This window comes from Artibeus jamaicensis, unplaced genomic scaffold, assembly GCF_021234435.1.
Source record: "Artibeus jamaicensis isolate MK-2021 breed Jamaican fruit bat unplaced genomic scaffold, CSHL_Jam_final contig_467, whole genome shotgun sequence".
Lineage (NCBI taxonomy): Eukaryota > Metazoa > Chordata > Mammalia > Chiroptera > Phyllostomidae > Artibeus > Artibeus jamaicensis.
In genome coordinates this window covers 3965316-3989170 of record NW_026521845.1, presented here as the reverse complement: position 1 = coordinate 3989170, position 23855 = coordinate 3965316, and the positions used below count along the sequence as shown (strand labels likewise).

The 23855-nt window shown below is 43.7% G+C and overlaps 2 protein-coding genes across 4 annotated transcripts in view; one reads left to right on the top strand and one right to left on the bottom strand.

Moving 5' to 3' along the window:
- The window catches only part of OPN3 (opsin 3), a 35679-nt gene extending 14746 nt beyond the window's left edge, over positions 1–20933 (top strand). Inside the window, exons 2-4 of the mRNA XM_053667287.1 lie at positions 10820–11139; positions 14693–14944; positions 19161–20933. Coding sequence (XP_053523262.1) covers positions 10820–11139; positions 14693–14944; positions 19161–19424 — 836 coding nt within the window. The 3' untranslated portion in view covers positions 19425–20933. The remainder of the gene's footprint in view (positions 1–10819; positions 11140–14692; positions 14945–19160) is intronic.
- The window catches only part of KMO (kynurenine 3-monooxygenase), a 41416-nt gene continuing 38119 nt past the window's right edge, over positions 20559–23855 (bottom strand). The window contains exon 15 of one of the 3 annotated variants that reach the window (XM_053667285.1): positions 20559–21803. In XM_053667285.1, the coding sequence (XP_053523260.1) occupies positions 21679–21803 (125 nt within the window). In that variant the 3' untranslated portion in view covers positions 20559–21678. The remainder of the gene's footprint in view (positions 21804–23855) is intronic. The other 2 variants (XM_053667284.1, XM_053667286.1) reach the window with 2 other exon arrangements.

Below are 23855 nucleotides of genomic sequence, written 5' to 3'. Positions count from 1 at the left end.
AGATGGCTGGTGATCTGAGAAGATGGAGGGTTCATACCCTAACAGACCCTCTTGCCCTCTCTTTTCAGGCCAGACTTTTTATAATAAAGTAAATAAGGTACAATGAGGGCTTTGAGATTCGTGGAGGATTAGGTGAAAGGAGCTGCAACATTCCTGTCCTGGGCAGTTAGCTGTTCCCAGGGGTGGTGGTCCTCTGTCTCTCCCTGGAACACAAAGGCCCAGATGCCCCCAGTTGTCCTCAGGCAGTCATCTTTAGCAGTTCCCCAGGAAGTCAGCTATTTTCCCAGGAGCCAGGATGGGCCTTATCTGGTTTCTGAAACAAAAGCTTTAACATACACGTTACTTCCTAGACTTGTAACTTTTTACCTTAAAGTAAAATTTTCCAAGTCATGAGTCCCCTCTCAATATGAAGTCTTACAACTCTTGATGGGAAGCATTCGTGGTCCAAGTGGACTTTGTATCTTTTATATATTTTCTCAGTTACTCAGCATTAAGAAATGAGAAGGCATGCTGTGGTGATACTTTTTTTTTTTAATAGAAACCTCAGAGCCAGAGGTGGAAATAATAGAAATAGTATTCATGCATTCCAGGACGTCAGCACAAAGACATTGCCGCGTAGTTAAAGTACGTTTCCAAATCCAAGAAAGTACTTCATTTGGGAGCCTTGGCGGTCCAGGAAATGAAGGTTGGATTTGGATTCCTAGCAGAAATCCTGGGAGTCCTAGAAGGCCACGCCTGGGTCTGAGGAGCATTTTCAGGGGGACCCATGCTGAGGTTAGCTCTCTGCGGGAGCATGCTGGGCTGACCTTTCTTGTTAGCCTGAGAGATGCACATCAAGGTGAATTAATTCTACACACGTCAGTTGCATATTAACAGTGAGTGATCGGTTGGCGTGTATCTGAGTCTTACAAATAGAAAAACAAGTAAGACTGAGAACAATTCTCTTGGAGGACATGCATACCTTTATCTTAGTGAGAACTAAGATGTTTTCTATCCATCGGACTGCCCATTATAACTACTACCACCTCTTTCCCCAAAAGAAAAGAAAGAAAAAAACTTTATCTGTGATGGCATTCCTTTAAAAGGCCGCCAAAACCTTTTATTAAGAGCTGGAAACAAGTAGCTTGCAAGTTAAATGGTTGGTAGGTTAATACTTTGTGAAATCTATTTCAGCTAACATCCAGTTAATTAAGAAGTTTCTGACATTAAGGGGAATTTCCGGTCTTGCCTGGGGAAGGAGAGAGGAGAATGTGTGTGACCTAGGGCCCCAGAACCCCCTGCACCGAGAGCTCAGGGAGCAGGAAGGTAAAGAACCCATAAGGAGAATTGCCCGTAAGAAAGTTTCAAGACCCAGAAATCTGATTAGGATAACTTTTACTTACCTTCCTCTTGGCAGGACGAATGGAAGTCCACTCTTATTGCATTGAAGTTGTTGCCTCCTTTTCGAAGATTTAACAGGTTTTAATTTTAGTGCTTTTACCTTTAGTAGCATGAGGCATTATTTCCAGTATCCTTCTTAGCCTTTTAACCAACAACCAGATGTATTCACAGTTCAGCAGCAGGGGGCACACTACCTCCAGCCTCCTGTCAGGCTTGAACTAAGAAGCTGAGGGATTCGGTTGAGAGCATTTGATTCTAATACAAATATTAGGACAGCTGTTCTGCTGCAGCATCTGTGGGAATACTGCCTTTCTCCCGAGAGCTACATTTTCAGTGTGCACCTCAGGACAACTCTGTAAGGTAAGAAACGGCAGGTATTTCTATCCATCTTACAGATAAGACATGCAGGAGTCATGTGACTGGCCGGGACTTCTGGTAAGCTTTCGGATCCATTCAAAGAACTGAACTGTAACGTCTGCTGTGCCTTCATTACACAAAAGAATGCATATCACATAAATCACTATTCCGAAAGTGCTGGTGTCTGGGATTCTAGAGTACATTTATTTCTCAACAAATACAAGAATCGTATAAAGTAAGATTTGGGTAATTAAAGTGGGCTGACTTATGTTGGAAGAGGGAGAAGACAGCTCACAGAGTGATGTGTGTCTTCAGAGAGGTGTCACGGTAACTCCAGGAGCGAGTAACTGCTGTGCACCAGAAACTGTGTGTGTGTGTGTGTGTGTGTGTGTGTGTGTATACACACACATATATATATATACATATATACACACACATGCAGGGTTATATATAAAATAACCCTGAGAGATCGGTGTTAATGTTTCTGTGTCGATGCGAAGTAGCTCGGTAAGTTTCCCAACGTTACGAGCGGGTAAGAGTGGCACTTCCCGTGCACTGCTGCTGACCTTGCTGAACAATTAGCCACTGCTGGGCCCAGTAATCAGGCCCAGATCATCTCTACGATAGAGAGATAAGCTTGAATGGGTACACAAAGTTATTTTAAGTCCGACTAGGGAAATCCGGGGAGGCTCCATGAAGGAAAAGGCCGGGGCCCCGCAGGCTGAGAAGGGTTTTTTTGGGCAGATACGAGAACACAGTGTGCGTAGGGAGAGCAGCAGAAACGGGGGCAGCGGGACCTTGCGGGCGTTGCACGGCGTGGAGCCCTGGGCCTGTGGCAGGGCATGTGGGACGGGCTCCACAGTCTCGGTGGTCTTGAAGACCACAGGGCGGCTCTCAGTGGCCAGTGTGGAGCTATTGAAGCTTTTTCCAGATGAGGACTAAGAAAGGTCAGCCTGGTGGCAGTGTGAAGCGGGGCCAGAAGGAAGGTGCAGAAGTTCCATGCAGGTGACCGGAAGGAGGAAGACTATGATAAGGCCTGGGTAGGGCAGGATGATGGGAGTGAAACAGGCAGAGACAAATTTGGAGCTAGAACCACAAGAGCTGGAAAATGGCTGTGTGTTCCAGATAAGGTAGAAAGAGGAGGGAATTGAAAGTGACTACCATTTCAGCTGTGCTACTTGAATGAGTGTAATACGTTTAACCAGGATTGGGAACGGGTTTGGTTTTGGTCACACAAGGCGAACGGGAGATGGTTCTGGAAGGTCTCCGAGGGCTGAGGAGTTGTGGCTCTCCTAGTGGAGCAGCGCTTAACACTATTAAACAAGGGGGCGGGTTCCAGTTGGAGCAATAACCCTGGTATCTATGGGAGGGTGAGCCCAAGGGGGGCAGGAATGCAGCAGGGAGACCAGATAGGAGGCTGCTGAAATAGTGGGCCAGCGATGATTCAGGCCTGCCTTGGGGCGATGTCGCAGTTAGGACAGGACAGGACAGACCTGAGAGCTACTGAGATGAAATGAGCACGACTCAGTGATTATACAAGTGCTGTTAGGAAGGAAGAGAAATCGGGTGACAACTGAGCATACCAGGTAGGTGTGGACCTATTGGGAATGAGAACACGGTGCCCTGGCTGGTTCAATGTAACTCGTTCCCCTGGATTAGTCATGGACTCAGAACATTTCTTTTCTAGGATTCCTAGGTGTATAATCGCCCCCTGCCTCCTGAGCTCGTTAAGCCTCAAGGATGTGAGTCAGAGCTGCTACTATGCACCTTGGTTACCAGAGTCTGTCTGAGTCTTGGGCCAAATAGAGCAACCAAGCCGAGGAAGGGAGGAGAGACAGATTCCTGACACTCCTTCAGGCCCCTAATTATGGGGCTCTCGTTGTATTTCATCGGTCCCCATGCTTGGAGCCACTGCCACTGGGACTTGCAGTTACATAAGATAATCTGTTTCTTTTCTTTCTTAGAAAAAAAACCACAACAAGCTGGCATAGAAATAGGAAATGGGGTAGGAGAGAGGCTTTAGAAGTTAAGGGGAATTTCAAAAGAACCTGGTGTACAGTGTTGCTATTGCAAAGAGGTTGGGTAAAGTTTTAGCAATCGATTGATTTATCAATTGAAGCAAATGGGAATGTCTTTAAAGTACATATTACCAGGTACCGCTCCAAATTCTGGGTCAGTGAGTAAACAGGGCACTTGTAAGTGGTTGCTGGGTGGTGCTTGGTTGTCATGCTTTGTGACCTAAGTGAGAGACAGTAAACACAAGTGTCCGGTGGTCTGATGGTGGGGATTTAATTTATCTTCCGGTGGGTATTTTAGTGTTGTATTGAAAGTATTAAAAATCTCTGCACCTTCTCACCCAACAATTATATTACCAAGGATTCCTAAGGAGGTAATCACAGATGTATGTAAATATGTAGCTCATGGATTATAACGTCCATAGCTAACACTTTGTAAGCATGCCAGGTACCATTATAAGTGCTTTACACACATTGAATTTGTAACTCTTAATCTTCATCACAACTCTGTGAGGAAGTTAGGTGCTACTGTTACCCCCTTTTGTACATAAAGAAATTAAACCAGCAGGAGATTAACTTGTTCAAGGTCACATAACAAAATGGAGGCTATGGAACCTCAATGGTGACTGTCCCTCCTCACAGGATGTTAGAATAGTGACAAATGGACGTAATCTAAGAGAACACTTGTTTCTGAAATCAACATACTGCCAAGGAAGTCATTCAGGACCCAGACCCTGGAAACACTTTAGCTCCCACCGCCCCAAAACAATAAGAGGTGATCAGGACGAGTCCCACTGTAGCTCACATTCCCGCTGAGGTCAGCCGTTGCCAGCAGGGCAAGTCTCTCCTTGGCTGGACGCCCATTTCCTCACAGGCTGCTTCTCTGTTGGGTCCAATGCTGGTCTCTCAACTGCATGCTCAGAGCCTCCCCTCATGACCAGCCAACTCCCCTGTGTCTTCAACATCTCTGAGCATCTCCTCGCCCTCCTTTCTTGTACCCTGGCTGCCCCCCAGGACCCCAAGCAGTAGCGTTTTTTTCCTAACACCCTTTTATGACTTCATCAAAACAATGTTTGTTATGTGGAGTGTGGGGTGCCCGATGGTGAATCTTGGTTCAACATCACAGTACGAGAGAAACTGAAATAGACTATCACTGCGGGTCCTGGAGGAAGTCCAGGACATGCTCTGAAGGTCACACAGGAAGGTCACGGCAGAGTGCACACAGAGAGGGGCAGGACCTGGGGCCCATGCCTTTATTAGGGTCTATGGGTGCACACTTTGGGGTTCTCAGGCAAAGGCCAAATCAGTCCATTCAAACCAGGAAGAGCGGGGTTTTAAGAAGTTCTGCAAGGGTTTAATCTAAGGGCCACATAAAGGGAAGGTCCCTGGAAGCAGCAGGGACTGTTGAACGCAAGGGCTGCTGGGGAAGTCACGTTAGGAGCTTAGGTTTGATTGTGAGTCTTCTGGCTGCTCCCTAGGGCATGTTCTTACATGAGATGCTAGTGTCAAAAGTTCCTGCAGGCCTCTTGGCCAAGGAACATGGAGTCGCTGGACTAACTTCTCCTCCCCTACATGCATCAGGGCCGTGTTGGTTGAGTAGGGGACCCGTTCATTTTCCTGCTGCTTCCCAGGCATAGCAGGTGGTTTAATTTCATTCTGCTGGAAGACTCCGCTCCATCACCACTCACCCAGAGTGAGATTGCACTGTAACTCCCACTCTGACGGGGCTCACATTATGTTTCCACTGGATAGCAGTGCTCTAGGGCACCTAAGAAAACCTGGAGTTGCTGGGCATGGCAAATGCTGGGTAAATTTGCAAATGGATTTTTCAATGCCCTTCGGTCCTCCCGCCCCCCCCCCCACTTTACATAAAGCCCTCCCGTTTTCCAAGTCCTTGGTCATCTTTCCTCTCTCTGAGCTCCTAGGGCACTGAGGGTTCTATGTTTTGCGTGGCACTTCAGATACGAATTTTGTATCTCGCTTGGTCTTTTTATGATGCTTTCCCCCATCTCCATCAGGGGCATTGTGACTTTGCTTCCCCAACACTAAGCTCAGGGCCCTGCGTGTTAGAGCCACCCACATACTTACAGAAGGTTTAGACACTCCTGGTGCAGACATTCTGCTTCTCAGCTGTGATTTGTCCTTTACCGAGAATACGCCTAACTTTCCTATGCAGCCAGGCCTCACCCCGCTTGCCACAATATGAGAAAATTCCCTACAAAGTGGTCTTGGTCTTCTCTCTGCATCTCTGTTCTTGATGAATGGCCACTGTCTCCCCACCAAGAACCTCACTGGCTAATGAGCTCTGGCGTCTTGGTACCTGCCTGAATCAGGGAGAACCTCACATGCCCAGGCTCTTTAGTTAGATTTATAACAGCTCCCTTTCAAACACGTTGCCTTCAGTCCTTTTCTGATAGGCTGCCTCTGGTTCTATAAAACATGGCCCTAAGATAGCTCTGGGGACTATAAAAGCAGCGGACGTGGGAATAGGTACATAGGAGTAAAAACTAGAGGTGAGTAAAATATTTTGAAAATTAGAGCTGTCGATATAAATGAGACAAGGTCCCCCTTCCCAGAGCTGAAGCTTCGTGGGTGACACAGCCTCTGGCGTCCCGTGGAATCCCGTGGCTTTGTGAAGTGTTCACTCAAACGAATTCAGTTGTTTCTTTGAATAGGCCTTCTTCATCCCTTTTCCTTCTGGGACACCCATTCTCCTTTGTTGCCCTTTCTAAAGGAGCTATTTCTCATAGAATTTATTCATTTTTAAAAATCTGGGTGCTTTCTCTTTTTCTGCCTCCATTGTTTCTTAATTTCTATCTTTGAGCTCATTAATTTTCTCTTCCACGCAACCTTCTCTATTTCCAGTGCTTTCTACTGAATTCTTCATCTCATTTGTTGATTTCTTCAGCTCCAGGATTTCTGTTTGGTCCTTTTTTATAGTTTAAATCTCTTTGGTAATCCCTTCTGTTTATTGATTTTAAAAATGAGCTCATCGGGCTGCCTTTCTGGGTTTTCTTACATCACCTTAAAAGTCTTCATGACGGCTATTTTGAGTTCTCTATCTCTTAGATCAGTCTTCCAGGCTTTTGAGATGGGTTTCTGGAGAATCATCACTTTCTTTCTGTGTTCCCGTGTTGTTTTGGTCGTTCCTGGTTGCTCGATGTGTTCGTTGTTCCTCCGCGGGGAAGTAGTGAACACTTTTTTTGTTTAGGTGCCATTTTGATAATTCAGTGGTTTGATTAGATGTTTTTCTTTTGCTTGCCAGTAGATGGTGGTATAAGGCAAGTTTTTGTTTTCTTAAAAAAAAATTTTTTTTTTCCAATTAACTTACAGTCAATACTATTCTGTATTAGTTTCAGATGTACAGAAAAATGGTTAGAAACTGACATGCTTTACAGAGTGGTCCCCCTGATGCCTCAAGCACCTACCTGGACCCATACAGAGTCGTCGAGACATTATTGACCACGTTCCCCTGCTGCAGTCTACATCTCTGTGACTACTCTGTAGCTACCCATCTGTACTGCTTCATCCCTTCACCCTTGTCACCAACCCCCCAAAGCTCCTCTCCTTTGTCAGCTCTCAGTCTGTTCTCTGCCCCCAGAGTCGTCACTTTGGGGGGCAATATGGTTGTGGGCGTCACTGCCTGGGTGACGGGTGGTGGACACCCCTACTGTATCTGATCGCCTGGTTCTAGAGGTACCAGCAGCATGGTGGGGGGATGTGGCGGGTGGGTAAGAGCCAGCCCAGTGTCTGCAATGCCACCTGACTCCTTAGGGCTACGTATGCTGTTGGATGCCATAGACGTGTCTCTGCTTCTGCTGCCGGGCTCTGGTGAGGGCTCTGTGCCTGCCCCTCTTACCCTCCAACAGACGTGTGGGGGCCTCACCCCAACTACTTTATGGCTACTGCGTTACCTGGGGCCATGGGCGCAGCCAGGTAACCATGTCTGCGGGCAGGGCCCCTGTCCTTCCCCTGTCCCTGCCTCCCCAGGCATTCTAACATGCCCCCCCTTCAGGTGCGCCAAAGGATGCGCTCGGGCATCCTGTGTGTTGGGCAGAGGAGCCTTTGCTGGTTACTGCTGTCTGACCGGCTGTAGGTAGGTTTATGGGAAGATGCAAAGGGGTCTCTCCCTCTGCCGTGATGCTCCATCGTTTTTTATTATTGTTTTCTCTTGTACAGACTGCACTGTAAGTTCCATGAGACACTTATTTCACTCACTTCTTTACACCTGTTTTCTAGTACAATGACTGACACATGCAGATAAGCAATAAATATTTAATAAATAACTAAATGAACGACTGTATGAATGAAAGATAAAATTATACCAATTATTGCTTTAACCACTATTTTCTGAAGGATTTCCTGTAACATATTTCAAAACCCAGTCTTCTTCCAGTCACTCATGTGTGTACTGGACATTCACTCTTTATCAACGAGCATTGACTGATAGCCACAAGTATCAGACCCTGGGGAGAATGCTGCTCCCCCCCAACCCACCGAAAAACCCGAAAACCTATCATGGTATAAATGAATATTAACCATGTTCCATCAATCACTTTCTGTGCATGGGATCTCTTCATTTCACACGTTTATAATTATAAAATCACAAAAATTGTATAAAGTGCGGGGCAATTTTATGTCAATGAAAATAAAACTAGAGTCTAAAGAGACTGCATTCACAGAGCCATTTAGCGGGGAGCTGGGACTCACACCCAAGCCTCTTGGAAACCTGCCCTCCACACCCCTACCCTACTTCTCGTGAGACCAGCTGTATTTTCATCTTCCATTAGAACCACCTTTACAACCGGTTTTGACCCATTCATGCCAGTGTGTCGTAGGAAACTCACAATTTCATTTCCTCCTTCATACCTGCTCATACACCTTGTAGTTTTAATGGCTGTCAATGTAATCTGCACATCACACAGGTTAGAAATCTCCAAGTTATTCTTTTTTTTAAATTTACTAATGAATTTTTGATGTTTATCTATCACAGTTGTCCCTTTTTTCCCTTTTGCCCCCCCCACCCAGCCCACCCCTCTCACCCACAGTCACTCCCCTCTCTGTTGTCCGTGTCCATGAGTCATTCATACATGTGCTTTGACCAACGCCTCCCCCTTCCTTCCACCGTTCTCCCTCTCCCTCCTCTCCTCCTACAGCTGTCAGTCTGTGCCCTGTTTCCATGTCTCTGGTTCTGTTTTTCTCATTAGTTTATTTTGTCCACTAGATTCCAGTTATAAGTGAGGTCCTATGGCATCTGACTGGCTTATTTCAGTCAGCATAATAGTCTCCAGTTCCATCCATGCTGTGGCAAAAGGTAGGACTTCTTTCCTTCTGCCGTGTAGTATTCCATTGTGTACATGTTTCAGAATGTTTTAATCTGCTCATCTGCTGATGGGCACTTGGGCTGTTTCCAATGCTTAGCTTTTGTAAATAGCACTGCTATGAACATAGGGTTGCATAAATTCTTTTGAATTGGCGTTTCAAGGTTTTTAGGGTACATTCCCAGCAGTGGAATCGCTGTGTCATAAGGTGGTTCCATTTTTAATTTTTCGAGGAAATTCCATACTGTTTTCCAGAGTGGCTGCACCAGTCCGCATTTCCACCAACTAATTATGCTTGACATACAATATTATATTAGTTTCAGGTTTGCAACACAGGGATGAGACCTTTACATATCTTACATAAACTGATCACTGATAAGTCTAGTACCCATACGTAGACACCATACATACATAGTTATCACAACATTATAGACTATATTCCCTATGCCGTATCTCTAAGTTATTCTTTACTCCTCTCTTTTCCCTCCACTCTTCACAAGAGCTGGAATTCAGTTGATATTAATTGTTAAATGTCTCTAAAATTCAGACTTCATTGTTTTCGCACCTTTCATAGACCTTTTCAAGGTACCCTACTTCAGACCTCATCTTATCTTGCCTGGACCACTGCAGTAGCCTGCAGGCTGGTCTCCATGCCCTGGAAGGTGTTTCAGCTTCTACTGCTCCTGGAGTAAGTTCTTTCCGAGGGGAATGGAGGAGACATAAAGGAGAACTCAACCATTGTCACTTCTATGCTTAAAAAACGTGATGGAGTATTATCTTTTAATTTACTATTTTATACAAGAAAAAAAGGTTTTTTTTATTATTTTTTAAAGAAAAACAACAAAACAAACAAAAAGCCTTAAGAAGAAATTAAAAATCTTCCACAGGATGGCCTCATCTGCTCTTTCTAACTTTCTCTCTCTCATGTCCCCCGAGGCCCTTCAATGGCCTCGATGCTCTGGTGCAAAATTCTTCAATGCCCCTCCTGCCTCATCTGCAAAGGCCCCCTTGTCTGTGGGTCCCACCACACACTGTGTCGGCATTGTAGCCCTTACACCTCGTGCAGGGCCCCAGCTGTTCGCACATCTGCATCGCCTGGGACAGTTCACATCCCACCTCCCGTGTCAGCGTGTTGAGTGAATAAATCACTCCGGGGACAGGCAGAGAAGTAAGCAAGTGATGAAGTGTGTTTACTGCAGATAGAGGTGTAAATGAGGACCGTGGGAGCAGAGCAGACTTCACTCGCTTGTCAGCAATCCCTGCAGGTGAGCAGTTCTTGCCAGGCAGGTGGCTGACCTGGCCTTCTGCCTGACCAGCCCACGACTTTGGTCCCTGCGCACTTGTGGAACCCGCTCTGACTTTATTTCTGATGGCTGAGTCAGACACAGCTGACAGGAGGAAAAACCACATGACAGCTGCCTTGGTGACTCACCCTGACACGCTCCAGAGCTTTTCTTCACAGGAAATTTAACGCAATAGGGGCACCACGGGGGCGGCCGATTGTAGGGCTTTTATTTTTGTCCTGCTGCAATCCACATGCCATTTTCTGTTCCACGTTTTCTTTTATGGGCAAAGATATTTCCAATCGGATTTCCCGCGGATTACGAGGCTCTATTCCTCTTACACAGGGCGGCATGTGGAGCGCGTTGCGGGTTCCAGACACCGCGGGTGTCCAGGCAGGTAGCGCTCCGGGACTGCCGTCTTCCCCAGTGCCACGCTATACTGTCGCCCTTTCTCTTCCCGCAGGGATCGTTTCCATCAGCACCCTAACAGTGCTGGCCTATGAACGTTATATCCGCGTGGTCCACACCAGAGTGATCCATTTTTCCTGGGCCTGGAGGGCCATTACCTACATCTGGCTGTACTCGCTGGCGTGGTCAGGAGCCCCTCTCCTGGGCTGGAACAGGTACACCCTGGATGTACACGGACTGGGCTGCGCAGTGGACTGGAAATCCAAGGACGCCAACGATGCCTCCTTTGTGCTTTTCTTATCTCTTGGTTGTCTGGTGGTGCCTGTGGGCGTCATAGCCCATTGCTACGGCCATATTCTGTATTCCATTCGAATGGTGAGTTGAAGACTCTGAGTGCCCCTCCCCCAACTGGGTCCACGGCAGGACATTTTGAGTGAAATCAAAGACAACTAAACTGGTCCTAAATGATCAGTAGCTACCCACAGCCGAGTAGCTCTTCCCATTTCATAGAATTTTGCACTACAAATCTCTTTCAGAAAAGATCGATATGGAATAACATTCTTTCTATGCCACCAGTCTGAACTGGAAGGAGGAAGGAAAAGGGTTCTGGACAGAAAAAATCAACTATAACTCCCTCAAACCCCTTTGTCTTCCAGCACACATAGAATTTAAAAACTCTAAGGAAGGGAATTCTACACTCCCCACAATTGTTCTCATTCAAGGGTCACATAAAGACTAGTAGAGGTATTTTGTCGGGAGATCAATTTTGAGCCATAAAGGACAAGATCTGACCACCAGCAGATTTTCTGTCGGGTACCAGCAGGAATGAGATCTGAAATGGTAATGGTAATGGCACGCTCCATGTTCCACAGAGGCAAAGGGTAAGAGTTTCCTTTTTCGCAACTGCATAGTATTCCACTGTGTAAATGTACCACCTCTTTTTTATCCACTCATCTCATATCTTCATTGCTGACTGGCCCATCTTCTCAAGTCTCTTTCAAGGGGCTTCTTTTTCATGGGCCTCCCTTGCATTTTATACTTAGTTCTCATCTCATGCTAGACACTAGCCCTGGACAATCTCATGGCCAGGATTTATCCTCCTAGCAAGAGCTGGGTGATAACTTTGAAATCTCTACTTCTGGTCCAGGTTGTTCTTCTGACCTCTGTTATATCCACACAGTCAATTGCCTATTGAATATCTTCATGTGGATGGTCCACAGACTAGTGAAACTCAACATGTGTGAAGATGAATTTGTCACTTTCTCCCCCCAAACCCGCTACTCATCCATCCTTTTTCTCGGTGAACCATTATTATCCCTAGCTACCCAGAAATAAAAGACTGATCTTTGACTATTCTTCATCCCTGTTTTCCCTCATGTCCAACCAATTGTCAATTTTTATCTATTCAACCTCAACTTTTTTTTTCATGTATCATTTCCCCCCAGACTCAATCCTAATGAACCTTAGTTTTTCATCCTTCATTCTTGCTTTCCTCTAGTTCATTCTCTTCACATTACTTCCACCAGAGTAATTGTTCTCAAATACAAATATTCTCATGTCACTGCCTAGCTTAAAATCCTGTAGTGGTTCCATTGCTTTCGTCATGAAGCACGAAGCCCCTGAGTGTGACTACCAGGTCCAGCAAGGCCATCCTCTGGCTGCCCGTTCTGCATCATTTCCTGACATGCCCTCCCTCTTGCCACCTCAGGGTTCAGCCAATTGTAATCTTATTTCTAGAACTTGACGTGTGTTCTTTTACCTCTTGCCTTAACATTCGTCCTTTCCCTGGAACATTCTTCCGTCTCTCCTCCTTCCTTGACTAACTCCTACTCACCTCTGAAGGCTAAGATGTGGATCTGCTGGCTCTAACCCACCCCGGAACTGATTACCCACCCTGTGTACTCCCATAGTCCTCCATGCTCACCTCCCCTCCTGGCACACATCACTTAAAGAAGCAGAAGGGTGTTTGTTAATTCCTTAAGGGCAGACACCCAGTCTTGTAGTTCACCTATGGCTGGAACAGTACACACATGTGACAGGCGATCAGTGACTATTTTGGAGTGAGAAACAGACAGATGGCATAGGAAGGGGAAGTGGTGAAAGAGCCCAAACAGCCCGTCTCTCGTGGGGTTACTGTGGTCGGGGGGTTCAAACTCTCAGCTGAGTCTGAGCACTAGAGGTTCTGCGCCCTTCAGCCGAGCTCAGGGGATTTGCAAAGCTTGGAAATCGAGTTTGAGCATGGTATCAGGAGTTTAGAGATGGTTCCTAATCCTAGGCTAAAAGGAGCCATCTGGGTCTTGAAAAGGTTTTGGTTAATGGGCAAGAAATTTTTGGTCACTTTCCTTTATGGACTCAGGGTCTGTGAATGTTTAGGGAGATACTATCTTAGAAGAGGTCAGGAGTATATGTGTTTAGGTTGATTGTTTACATGGTTAACTTTTTATTTTTTAGATTTCACAAATTCAAAGGAGAAGAAAAAAAATCCCAAAAGGAATTATTTGTGTTTGTGTCTGATCCTTCTACTCTAAAAAAGCATCAAACATTTTAATTATCTATATTATCTTCTATTTTTGTCCACATGAATACATGATTCCAATAATAATCTTGTTTCTTAAATACGACTTCAGATAATATTAATAGGTTAGATATATTAGTTCAAATGCATTTTTAAGTACAATAAGCAAATGAGCTAACTTATTTGGAAATTTTCCTTAATTTTTACAATAATGCCAGAAATAAAAAGAACACTTAGAGTTTGTTGAAATGCAATCAATATCCCAGTTTAAAATTGCATATTAAATATTAACAGTATGCTGGGTACCTTTTTAAAAATCAATATTTAAAGTATTTGTATTTTTGCAGCATAATGAGCTTGGACTAGTCAGAAATAACCATTTTATTTAAGAACATACTTTTGGTATACGAGAATATTTTCCCCTTCACCTTAATACCATATTTATAATAATAACAGGAGGAATATCTAAAGAATATTTTATCTGAGAAAGTTTGTCAAAGAACTTTAAAAATGTAAGACTTAAACAGGCCTGGCTGGTACAGCTCAGTGGATTGAGCACAGGCTTGTGAAGCAAAAGGTTGTTGGTTCAATTCCCAGTCAGGGCACATGCCCTGGCTGCAGGCCAGGTCCCCAGTAGGGACACATGAGAGGCAACCACACATTGATGTTTCTCTCCCACTCTTTCTCCTTCCCATCCCCTCTCTCTAAAAATAAACAAATAAAATATTTTTTAAAAAATAAATAAATAAAAATGTAAGACTTACACAAAATCTAATGGGAACACAGTAGGAGTAGATAGGCTGGTTTTTAAGGAAAGGTATCATGTAGATTTTGCCAAGTGCTCATCTCTGCAACCAAGCCCCTGATGAAACCAATCACAGATTCCTCATCAAATCCCACTATAGCCATTGGCTGTAAATTGGAAGTCGCAGTAGTTTCCGGCAAGACTTCATGTGTGACTTCAATTCCCATTACGACCAGCTGTAGGCTTAACCATGTAGAACTCTGGATGTCATGTGTTTGCTCTGAGAATCTGAGGGTTACGTTCTCAACAAGAGTTTCCAGGATCAGGGAGAAACTGTTTCCAATTTATCATGACTTTTTCGGGCTGTGTTTTAGGGATGTGATTATCTAAGTCTCGATAAAATTGTTCATTTTATACTTCTTTAATTAGAAAACTTTGCAAACCATGAAAGGATCTAAGAGACACTATAGTTCAATGTATTATGTCAGAGATGAGAAGACTGAAACCCAGAGAGATCAAGGGCAGGTTCTGGGTCAGGACTCGGCCTCCCAAGTTCCTGCTCAGTTCTCTTTCCATTAAGGTTGGGCCAAGAATGGTGCCTGAGTCTCTATTATAAAAACAAAAATAATTCTATCCTTTCCAATCCTTTCCTTTCTTTCTTTCTGCAGCTTCATTGTATTGAAGATCTTCAGACAATTCAAGTGATCAAGATTTCAAGATATGAAAAGAAAGTGGCCAAAATGTGCTTTGTTATGATATTCACCTTCCTGATTTTTTGGATGCCTTATATTGTGATCTGTTTCTTGGTGGTTAATGGTTACGAACATCTGGTCAGTCCAACTGTATCAGTTGTTTCCTACCTGTCCGCTAAATTGAGCACTGTCCATAACCCACTGATTTATATCTTCATGATCAGAAAGGTAAGCTTTGTAATGAACTGATTGCTTCCAGCCTGGGAGGTGCAGTTATTGAAAACTAAAATACATTTACAGAAATAATTCAGAGAGGCTTCCACGACAAAAACCCAAATTGAAAATTTTACAGGAAAGCAAAGGCTTCCAGGAGAAGAATAGAATATTCTGCCCCAAAATGATAACAATTCTACCCCTGAAGGTTCATGCTTGTTAGGTAGAATTCTATTAAAATTAGTGTTTAACAGAAACCATTTTATGTCTACTGATAATAACAGCCACACCAGACATTAATAATAATATGGGCATACCAGGGAGATACTGCAGGATTGGTTTCGGACCACGGCAAATATAAAGAGTATTACATGTAAAATTTTTACTAGATTGCTCTGGTTGGTGTGGTTCAGTGGTCCCTGTGAGAGGGGACCACGATATTTTGGATTAACTCGAGATCCTGCACAGTGACACAGCTGACGGTGCCAGCGGCCTGCAACACAGACGTGTGCTCTTTTCCTGATTTACGGTACCCAGAGTTGGTGTTGCCGAACAAGAGGTCTGAGGGGGGGGGCAATACTTGGCCCACCTAGGGATGCCAAATATTGCTACATAACAGGGGCCCTTCCCAAGGACGGTAGACTAATATCTACTGGGCTCTTCTGTCCTCCGCCAATTGGAAAGACATCTCTCAATGCCAGAGATTTGTGAAAAGGAAACAAAAATGTTTATTTAATGCTATTTAGGCTTGATACCTCCACTAAAATATCAAAGTCCTTTAGGGTATACACCTACACCCACACAGCACTCCCTTCTCCCACTGTCCCAACTCCGGGTACCGTAAATCAGGAAAAGAGCACATGTCTGTGTTTCAGACCGCTGGCACCGTCAGCTGTGTCACCGTGCAGGCAGAATCTCTCTCTAGTTAATCCAAAGTACTGTGGTACCCTCTCATGGTCCACTGGCAAGAGTCCTTTGTACCCAGTTCCAGTCAAAGTCTCTCCTGCTTTCCAGGCCACGCAGCCAAAGGGGGCACCCCAAAGCCGCGTGGGCCTCTTCTACCAAAGCTGCAGGAGTCCGCACTCCACCAAGAGCATGTGGCTTTCTTCTTCACCTGGCTGCAGGGATCTCCATTCTGGCAAAGCTGCGTGGTTTTCTCTTTTACCTCACCAAGAGGGGGTCTGCACTCTGCCGAAACCACATGGCTCTCTCTTCACCTGGCCAGGAAGGGGTCCTCACTCTGCTGAAACCGCGTGGCTCTCTCCTACATGACTGCAGGGGTCCTCACTCTGCCCCAAACCGCATGGCTCTCTCTTCACCTGGCCAAGCGGGGACCCTTCATGTCCCAGAGCCAGTCTTTTCCAAGCTCTCACACAGGCACTCTCACTCAGGGGTACAGCTCCTAGTTCTATCCTGGGTAGAAGCCACTCCCTTCCCCCTGGCTCAAAGCATAGCCACAGCTATTTAACATATCTATGAAACCAGTTAAAGGTTATAGATATGATAAATGACCGTTCTAGAGGTTAGCTGCAAAACTGTTGCTATGCAAAACAGCTATCAATGGCCCTGGCTCTGTTTGTCTCTTGGGGGGGGTGAGGACATTTTATATGTCTCTCCAATATTCCTATACATTTTGAATTCTGGACACCATTACAAATTTTTTTTTGCCCCCCCCGCCACTGCACCTTGTATCATTGGGACAGTGGGAGAAGGGAGCGCTGTGTGGGTGTAGGTGTATACCCTAAAGGACTTTGATATTTTAGTGGAGGTATCAAGCCTAAATAGCATTAAATAAACATTTTGTTTCCTTTTCACAAATCTCTGGCATTGAGAGATGTCTTTCCAATTAGCAGCGGACAGAAGAGCCCAGTAGATGTTAGTATTCCATCCTTGAAAAGGGCCCCTGTTGTTCTGTAACAGTTTTTGGCAGCCCTAGATGGGCCAAATATTGCCCCCCCCCCCCAGACCTCTTTCTTGTTCTGTAACAACACCACACCTGGAGATCCTGTAAAAAAGGCATATTCTGATTTAGTATGTTTAGGTGTCCAAGATTCTGCGTGTCTAACAACTCCCACTTGGTCCTGAGGTTTCTGGTATTGGGGAGTGCACTTTGAACAGAAAGTGTAAAGGATGCAACAAACAAAAACAGGCAAATAATTAATGAAATAATGGTTCTTATCCTCAAGGAGCTTACCATTTAAGTTGGAAAACACTCTCTTTGGTGCATAAAATCTATTTAGCACTTCTAATAAAGTATCTTTAGCAGTTAGCCGGATGCACCAAACAGTAGATCAGGGAATCAAAAAAATCTCAAGTAAATATTTTGAAGGTAAGTATAAATTAAATGTTAACATATATAAATGGACTTCAAAGAAGGTAGATTCAATGTAGTTATACTTTTTTATTGATATTTCCTGATCTGGGAAAGCCTACATACTACTTTAAACAAAGGGGATAAAAAGGAAATTAAGTAAATTTTTATTTATATGCTTTATTGGTTGTGGGAGACCATTCTGCATGGGTCAAGGTCTCACTTGGAGATGCATAGGACCCACGCCCACAGATGTTTCTCCCATGGGTAATCAGGACTGCAATATGCCTGGGCCACTTCGAGTCTTGCTTTTTGCTAAAAACTCCCTCACTCGGCCCTGGCTGGTGTAGCTCAGTGGATTGAGCACGGGCCTATGAAGCAAAGGGTCGCAGTTCAATTCCTGGTCAGGGCACATCCCTGGGTTGTGGGCCGGGTTTCCAGTAGGGGACACATGAGAGGCAACCACACACTGATGTTTCTCTCCCGCTTTTTCTCCTTCCCTTCCCCTCTCTCTAAAATATATACATATATTCAAAAAAACTCCCTTACCCGGATTTGTGCCAAACATTCACTGCAAAATAACTTCCTAAAACCCATGCTAAACCTTCCTAGGACCAGTGTAACTGATGCAACCACTCTTGCCCTTTTCATTTGCAAATACCCCTTTTCTGTGATGTGATTAGCAGCATTGGCTCCTTTACTTTCTGTAGAATAAAGCAACCTGTGCATAGTAAATGAGGACCATCATGTAATGTGCGGAGAAACCCAATGAAGGCCGGTCAAGACAAAAGCCAAGGCTTTTGCTCCCCTTGAGAGAAAAGCCATGCTGTCCCTTTTCCCCCACTGGACTTGGTCGTCCATGTGAACGTCTCATTTCATCCATAATGACTCGAACACTGCAGGCCGATGTCTGCATCAATTGGTCACAGTAGACAATTATAACAAAAACCCCAAGATGTCAGTGGATTAACAAGAAAAAGGTTATTGCTCATTCAGATCAGAGTCCACAGTCCAGTGTCTGTGATGGAGAAGATGGGATTGGTTCCTTTCAGTCACTTAGGAAGGTGGGTTAAGACCAGCTGTACCCCTTGAGCGCCAAGGTCTTACAGAAGGGAAGAACCAGGAGGGACCCCTGAAAGGGGGCCGAAAAATGGCAGTGAACCCAGGACAAACACTGGTGTTGGACACCAGCCCTCTCTGCTGTAGTGGTTTTGCTCCAACTGATCCACAGTCTTGGTGGAAAAAATAATTCTTCCCCCAATTAAAGGACCACTAGCCCTGGCTGGCATAGCTCAGTCAATTGAGCGCGGACTGTGAATCAAAGGGTCACAGGTTCAATTCCCAGTCAGGGCACATACCTGCGTAGTGGGCCAGGTTCCCAGTAGGGGCCACGTGAGAGACAACCACAGACATTGATGTTTCTCTCTCTCACTCTCTTTCTCCCTCCTTCCCCTCTCTAAAAATAAATATTTAAAAAAAATAAAGGACCACTAGTGGGCCCACCACACTCTCTCTTCCCTCTGCCAGGAAGGGCCCGGCCTGCCCTTGCCGCTCACAGCATCTCACACTGTAGCGCCGTGATCGTCACCTGGGGAGTGCAGGGCTCACCGATGATTTGTGGGATGAATCTTTATTCAGATCTCTTAAGGAAACAAATGTAGCTTCTCTCACAGACAGTTCATGCAACTCGAATCTAGAGATGCTAAGGCGTCAAACGTTCCTACACGGCCTACTTAATAGAATGATAATAAATAAAAGGCAAAACTGCAGGGTTACTTAGGTAGATCTGATTGTGGCCACCTAACCCGAAACCCCTATCAGAGAACGACCCGAATTGCATTTAACTAATGGCCTTGAATGCTGATCCAGATTAAGGGCCAGGCTGTTCTTACTATTCAACCTTATTTTCTCTCTGCCCAGTTTCGAAGGTCCCTTTTGCAACTGCTGTCTGTCCGGCTGCTGAGGTGCCAGAGGCCTGCTACAGACCTGGCAGCAGCTGGGAGTGAGATGCAGATCAGGCCGATTGTGATGTCCCAGAAAGAGGACAACAGGCCAAAGAAGAAGGTGACTTTTAACCCTTCTTCCGTCATTTTTATCATCACCAGTGATGAATCACTATCAATTGACGACAGTGACAAGACTAATGTCTCCAAGGGTGATGTAATCCAAGTACGACCTGTATAAGAATAAACAATGGTAAGACGAGATGGGTACTTCACTGAACACCAGCGTGAGACTCCCATTATGAGGAGTTTTGAAATCCCTATTCTATGTAATATCAACTGAGCTTACACAGCCCCAAAAGAAATTCAAATTGTTCATGTACTCTCCAGCCTCTGGGAGCAACTGAGCAAGACCAGTCCTTTCCGCTCAATGGGCGCTTTATATAGTGAAAAACCTCATGGGGGCACAAGACAGGTACTTAGCACCATCAGCGTCTAACATGTTAGAAACTTTCATTTCAGATACAGTTTTTAAACGACTGTATTTCCCAAGGCGCACAATACATTGTTCCCCAAAAATGCATACTATATAAATAACTTTGTCTCATACACAAGTATGAAATAGCTAGAAAAGCTGGAATTTGCTGGAGTGTTGGGTTCTATTTGGTGTCATGTCCAATGTTTGACCAATTAAATTGATCAGAGACAGTTCTAAGATGAAACGTAAATCAAACCCCTAACTCTATCTGAAAAAAAAAAAAAGACTTGTTATATGTTAGTATGGTAAAGAGGAGCTTCAGACAAACGTGCTGCTAAGTGAGCTCTAGGAGATGCTACCAAAAAGCAACAAAACCAGAAAAATAGGATGATGGATTTCAAGGTCATCATGGTGTGTAGGCAGTCATATGTGAGCAGAGAATGTACATGGTAGGAATCGTGTTGATGGAAGACCGCTATCCCCATCACGGGTGTCCTACCTTCTGGTGTCTCTGGGCCACACTGGAAGAACCGTTGTCTTGGGCCACACATTAAATACACAAACGCTAACAAAAACTGATGAGCAAAAAAAAAGGTTTGAAGTAAATTTACGATTTTGTGTCGGGCCACATTCATAGCCAACCTGAGCTGCATGTGGCCTGTGTCCCACAGGTGGGACAGCCCTGAATGTATCATTTCAAACATGAACATGGCAAGATTACCTCTCTTTTTAATAATTTTCCACAATTTTGCTAAGAGTTCTGGATTTAATTTCAAGAGACAGTTCCAAACAAGCAAACAAACTTACATTTGTAGGGGGATGAAAGTAAGTGTAGAACTGTATTAAATAAAATAAAGTATTTTATTTAATCTTCATTACCATTCAGTCAAGCTACTGGATAACTAATAGTATACAGGCCATTTTTCCATGAGTCTTCATTTAGCCTGAACATGGATTATTAGAACTGAAGGACTTCTTTGACACTATACAGGGGAAACAGTGAGAAATGGTTGTATTTATTTTATTGCCTCATATTTATTTCTTAGATGACTGTCCTACTAATGTTGCATTTTCATAGTCCATCATCTTTGAAAGATTCCTAAATGATTTACTTGGACTTTTGAAGAAGGAAGAAGAAACAAAGAACACAGTTTTCACTGAACAAAATCATTTTATATCTGGTTGTGCCACAGCATGTAGTTCATAAAGAAGTTAGTAATTTGCTTCCAAAAGTCTGAAATGAAATAAAATATGCCTTCCTGTTTATAAAAATACCATCTCCCTTTGTTTTCTTTCTGTTCTTTTGTCTATGTAGGTATTTCCTTCATAAATACAACCCTTTCTATCCTTCACTTAGCATGGCATTCCTAGACTTTTCTAGTCTTCAGAAGGTACCACTGGCCTTTGAAGACTGGGAAATAATATCCATTCATTGTGAACTCTCCAGAAAGCCCCCCAATTTTGTATTTACATGTCTAGCTTCATGAAGTGAACTTGAGCCCTGTGCTTACATAAGTTTCATCCAGGTGCTCAAAAGTGTTATTCACACTGTTAGGCACATTGGAATATTTAGATCCAGGGATTGAGTCCAATCCTGTCATGATCTCTGTTATCTCCATTAAAGAAAATGTGCAATCCCTGTCCTCCTCGACGTCTCCAGGGCCTCGCTTTTTGAGCAGTGAAAGTAGCATGAGTCATGGCACTTTTATATTTAGACATAAGCACGGTGTTGTGGGAAGCTGCTTGTTGCACCTTCAAGTGATGGCTTCAAAAAATATATAGTTTCAGTGAACACATACAGTAATTCTATACTGAATTTAATGCTAAGATGACAGATGTCTTCCATTAGTGAATTAAATATGGTGAAGGGAGACATGGGTTTTGATCCTTCGATTTGATTAGAGGGAAATCAAGTATATTTGCTACTTCAGCACCTGTATCACCTGCTAGTGACCTTGAAGATTGGTTCTAGTGACTCCATGGAGTTGGCAGGGAAACATGTCCTATATTCTGGAAGTTAGTGACCAAGCCCCATGGTCTTCTCAAGTAGTTCTGGAGTCTCGGTGACATGAAGCTCATAAGCAGGTAGGTAGTACCAATGGCTATCAGTGCTCCAAAGAAATGGAATCCTTTGTTTATCACCTGTAGAGACAGCATGAACTCTCACATTATTTGTGCAGAGATTAAAATCTTGAGATAAACTTTATTTTTAAATGATCAAGGAGTATACAATTCCCTCTTTGTTCTTGAACCTGAAACAGCAATTTAATTTCATGACCACTAGGTAGTTTTGCAATGGCTGGTAAGGTCAAGAATTTGGAGCTTCCTTCCTTTCTCTATTTCCAGAGACACCTGAATCCATGTATTCTGTATAAGGAATTCTTAGCAGTCAACCTGCGTAGTCATTAAAAAATCCAGTTTAGAAAAAGAGCTATGAACTCTTAGGAGAGTACTGTGCTGAAGCCACGAACAATCCATTGCTCAGACCCTGCACTAATGTCCATGAGAAGAGTGATGGACCCAGCAGCCTCAATGACTCAGAAGACACACACACTCAAAGAGTTGAAACACAGTGTCTTTACCACCTGCGGTATATCAACTGCATCGGTGAGGTACACTCTCATATCACCCTGGTCTCTGTCACACTGTACTTATTGTCCTGTATTCTAACTGCCTGTCACCATCTCTTTCCCCTATTACACTGTAAACTCCTTGAAGCCAGAAAGGGACTCTGCTTTACTCATCTCTGAATGAGTAAACTTGATTCCTTCCAACCCATTTTCCACACAGCAAAGTAATCTTTCTACAATCTGCAACCAAGTTTATTAGCTTCCTTCAGTCTCCCTGCTTCCCTTGAGTTAATATTCAAGATGTTTATGATAGCCATTCTGACAGGTGTGAGGTGATATCTCATTGTGGTTTTGATTTGCATTTCCCTGATGATTAGTGATGTTGAGCACTTTTTCATGCACCTGTTGGCCATTCATAGGTCCTCTTTGGAGAAATGTCTATTTACATCTTCTGAGCATTTTTAAACTATTTAAAATTTTTAATTATAGTTAACATATAACATTATATTAGTTTCAGGTGTACAACCCAGTGATTAGATATATATACAAATGACAAAGTGATCACCTAATAAATCTAATAACCATCTGACACCACACAGTTATTATTGACTATACGCCCCATGATGTACCTAGCATCCCCATGACTATTCTGTAACTACCAGTTGGTACTTCCTGATCCCTTTTCCTTTTTTACCCACCCCTCTAAACCCCCCTCTCCTCTGGCAACCATCAGTCTGTTCTCTGTATCAATGAGTCTGTTTCTGTTCTGCTTGTTCATTTATTTTGTTTTGTTTTTTGAAGGGTGCACATATAAATGAAATTATATGGCATTTCTTTCTCTGTATCACTTATTTCACTCAGCACAATACCCTCTAGGTCCATCCGTGTTGTTGCAGATGGCAAAATTTCATTTTTTTGTGGCTGAGTCATAGTCCATTGTATATATACACCACTTCTTCTTTATCCGTTCATCTTGCTGCTTTTAAGATTCTCTATTTGTCTTTAAACATTGGCATTTTAATTATGATGTGTCTTGGGGTGGGCCACTATGGGTTAATCTTGTTTGGGATTCTATGAACTTCCTGGACTTGTATGTCTATTTTCTTTACCAGGTTAGGGAAGTTTTCTGTCATTATTTGTTGAGTAGGTTGTCAATTTCGTGCTCTCTCTCTCTTCTGCTTTAGGTAGCCCTGTGATGCAAATGCTGGTACACCTCATGTAGTTCCAGAGGCCCCTTAAGCTATTGTCTTTTTTTTTTTTTGCTTTTTTAATTTACTTTTTATTAAGTTTATTGGGGGGACATTGGTTTGTCTCATTTTGTTTTGGATTCTTTTTCTTTTTGCTGTCCTAATTGGGAGTTTTCTGCCTCTTTGTTTCCCAAATTGCTGATTTGATCCTGTGCTTCATCTATTCTACTGTTAGTTCCCTATAATATATTCTTTATTTCAGTTCTTGTATTCTTCATTTTTGACTATTTTTAAATGTTTTCTACCTCCATTTTTGTGCTTCCTATGTCTTTGTTGAAGTTTTCACTAAGTTTATTTACTCTTTTCCTAAATTCACCAAGCATCATTATGACCAGTGTTTTGAACTCTGCATTTGGTAGATTGTTTGTCTTCATTTT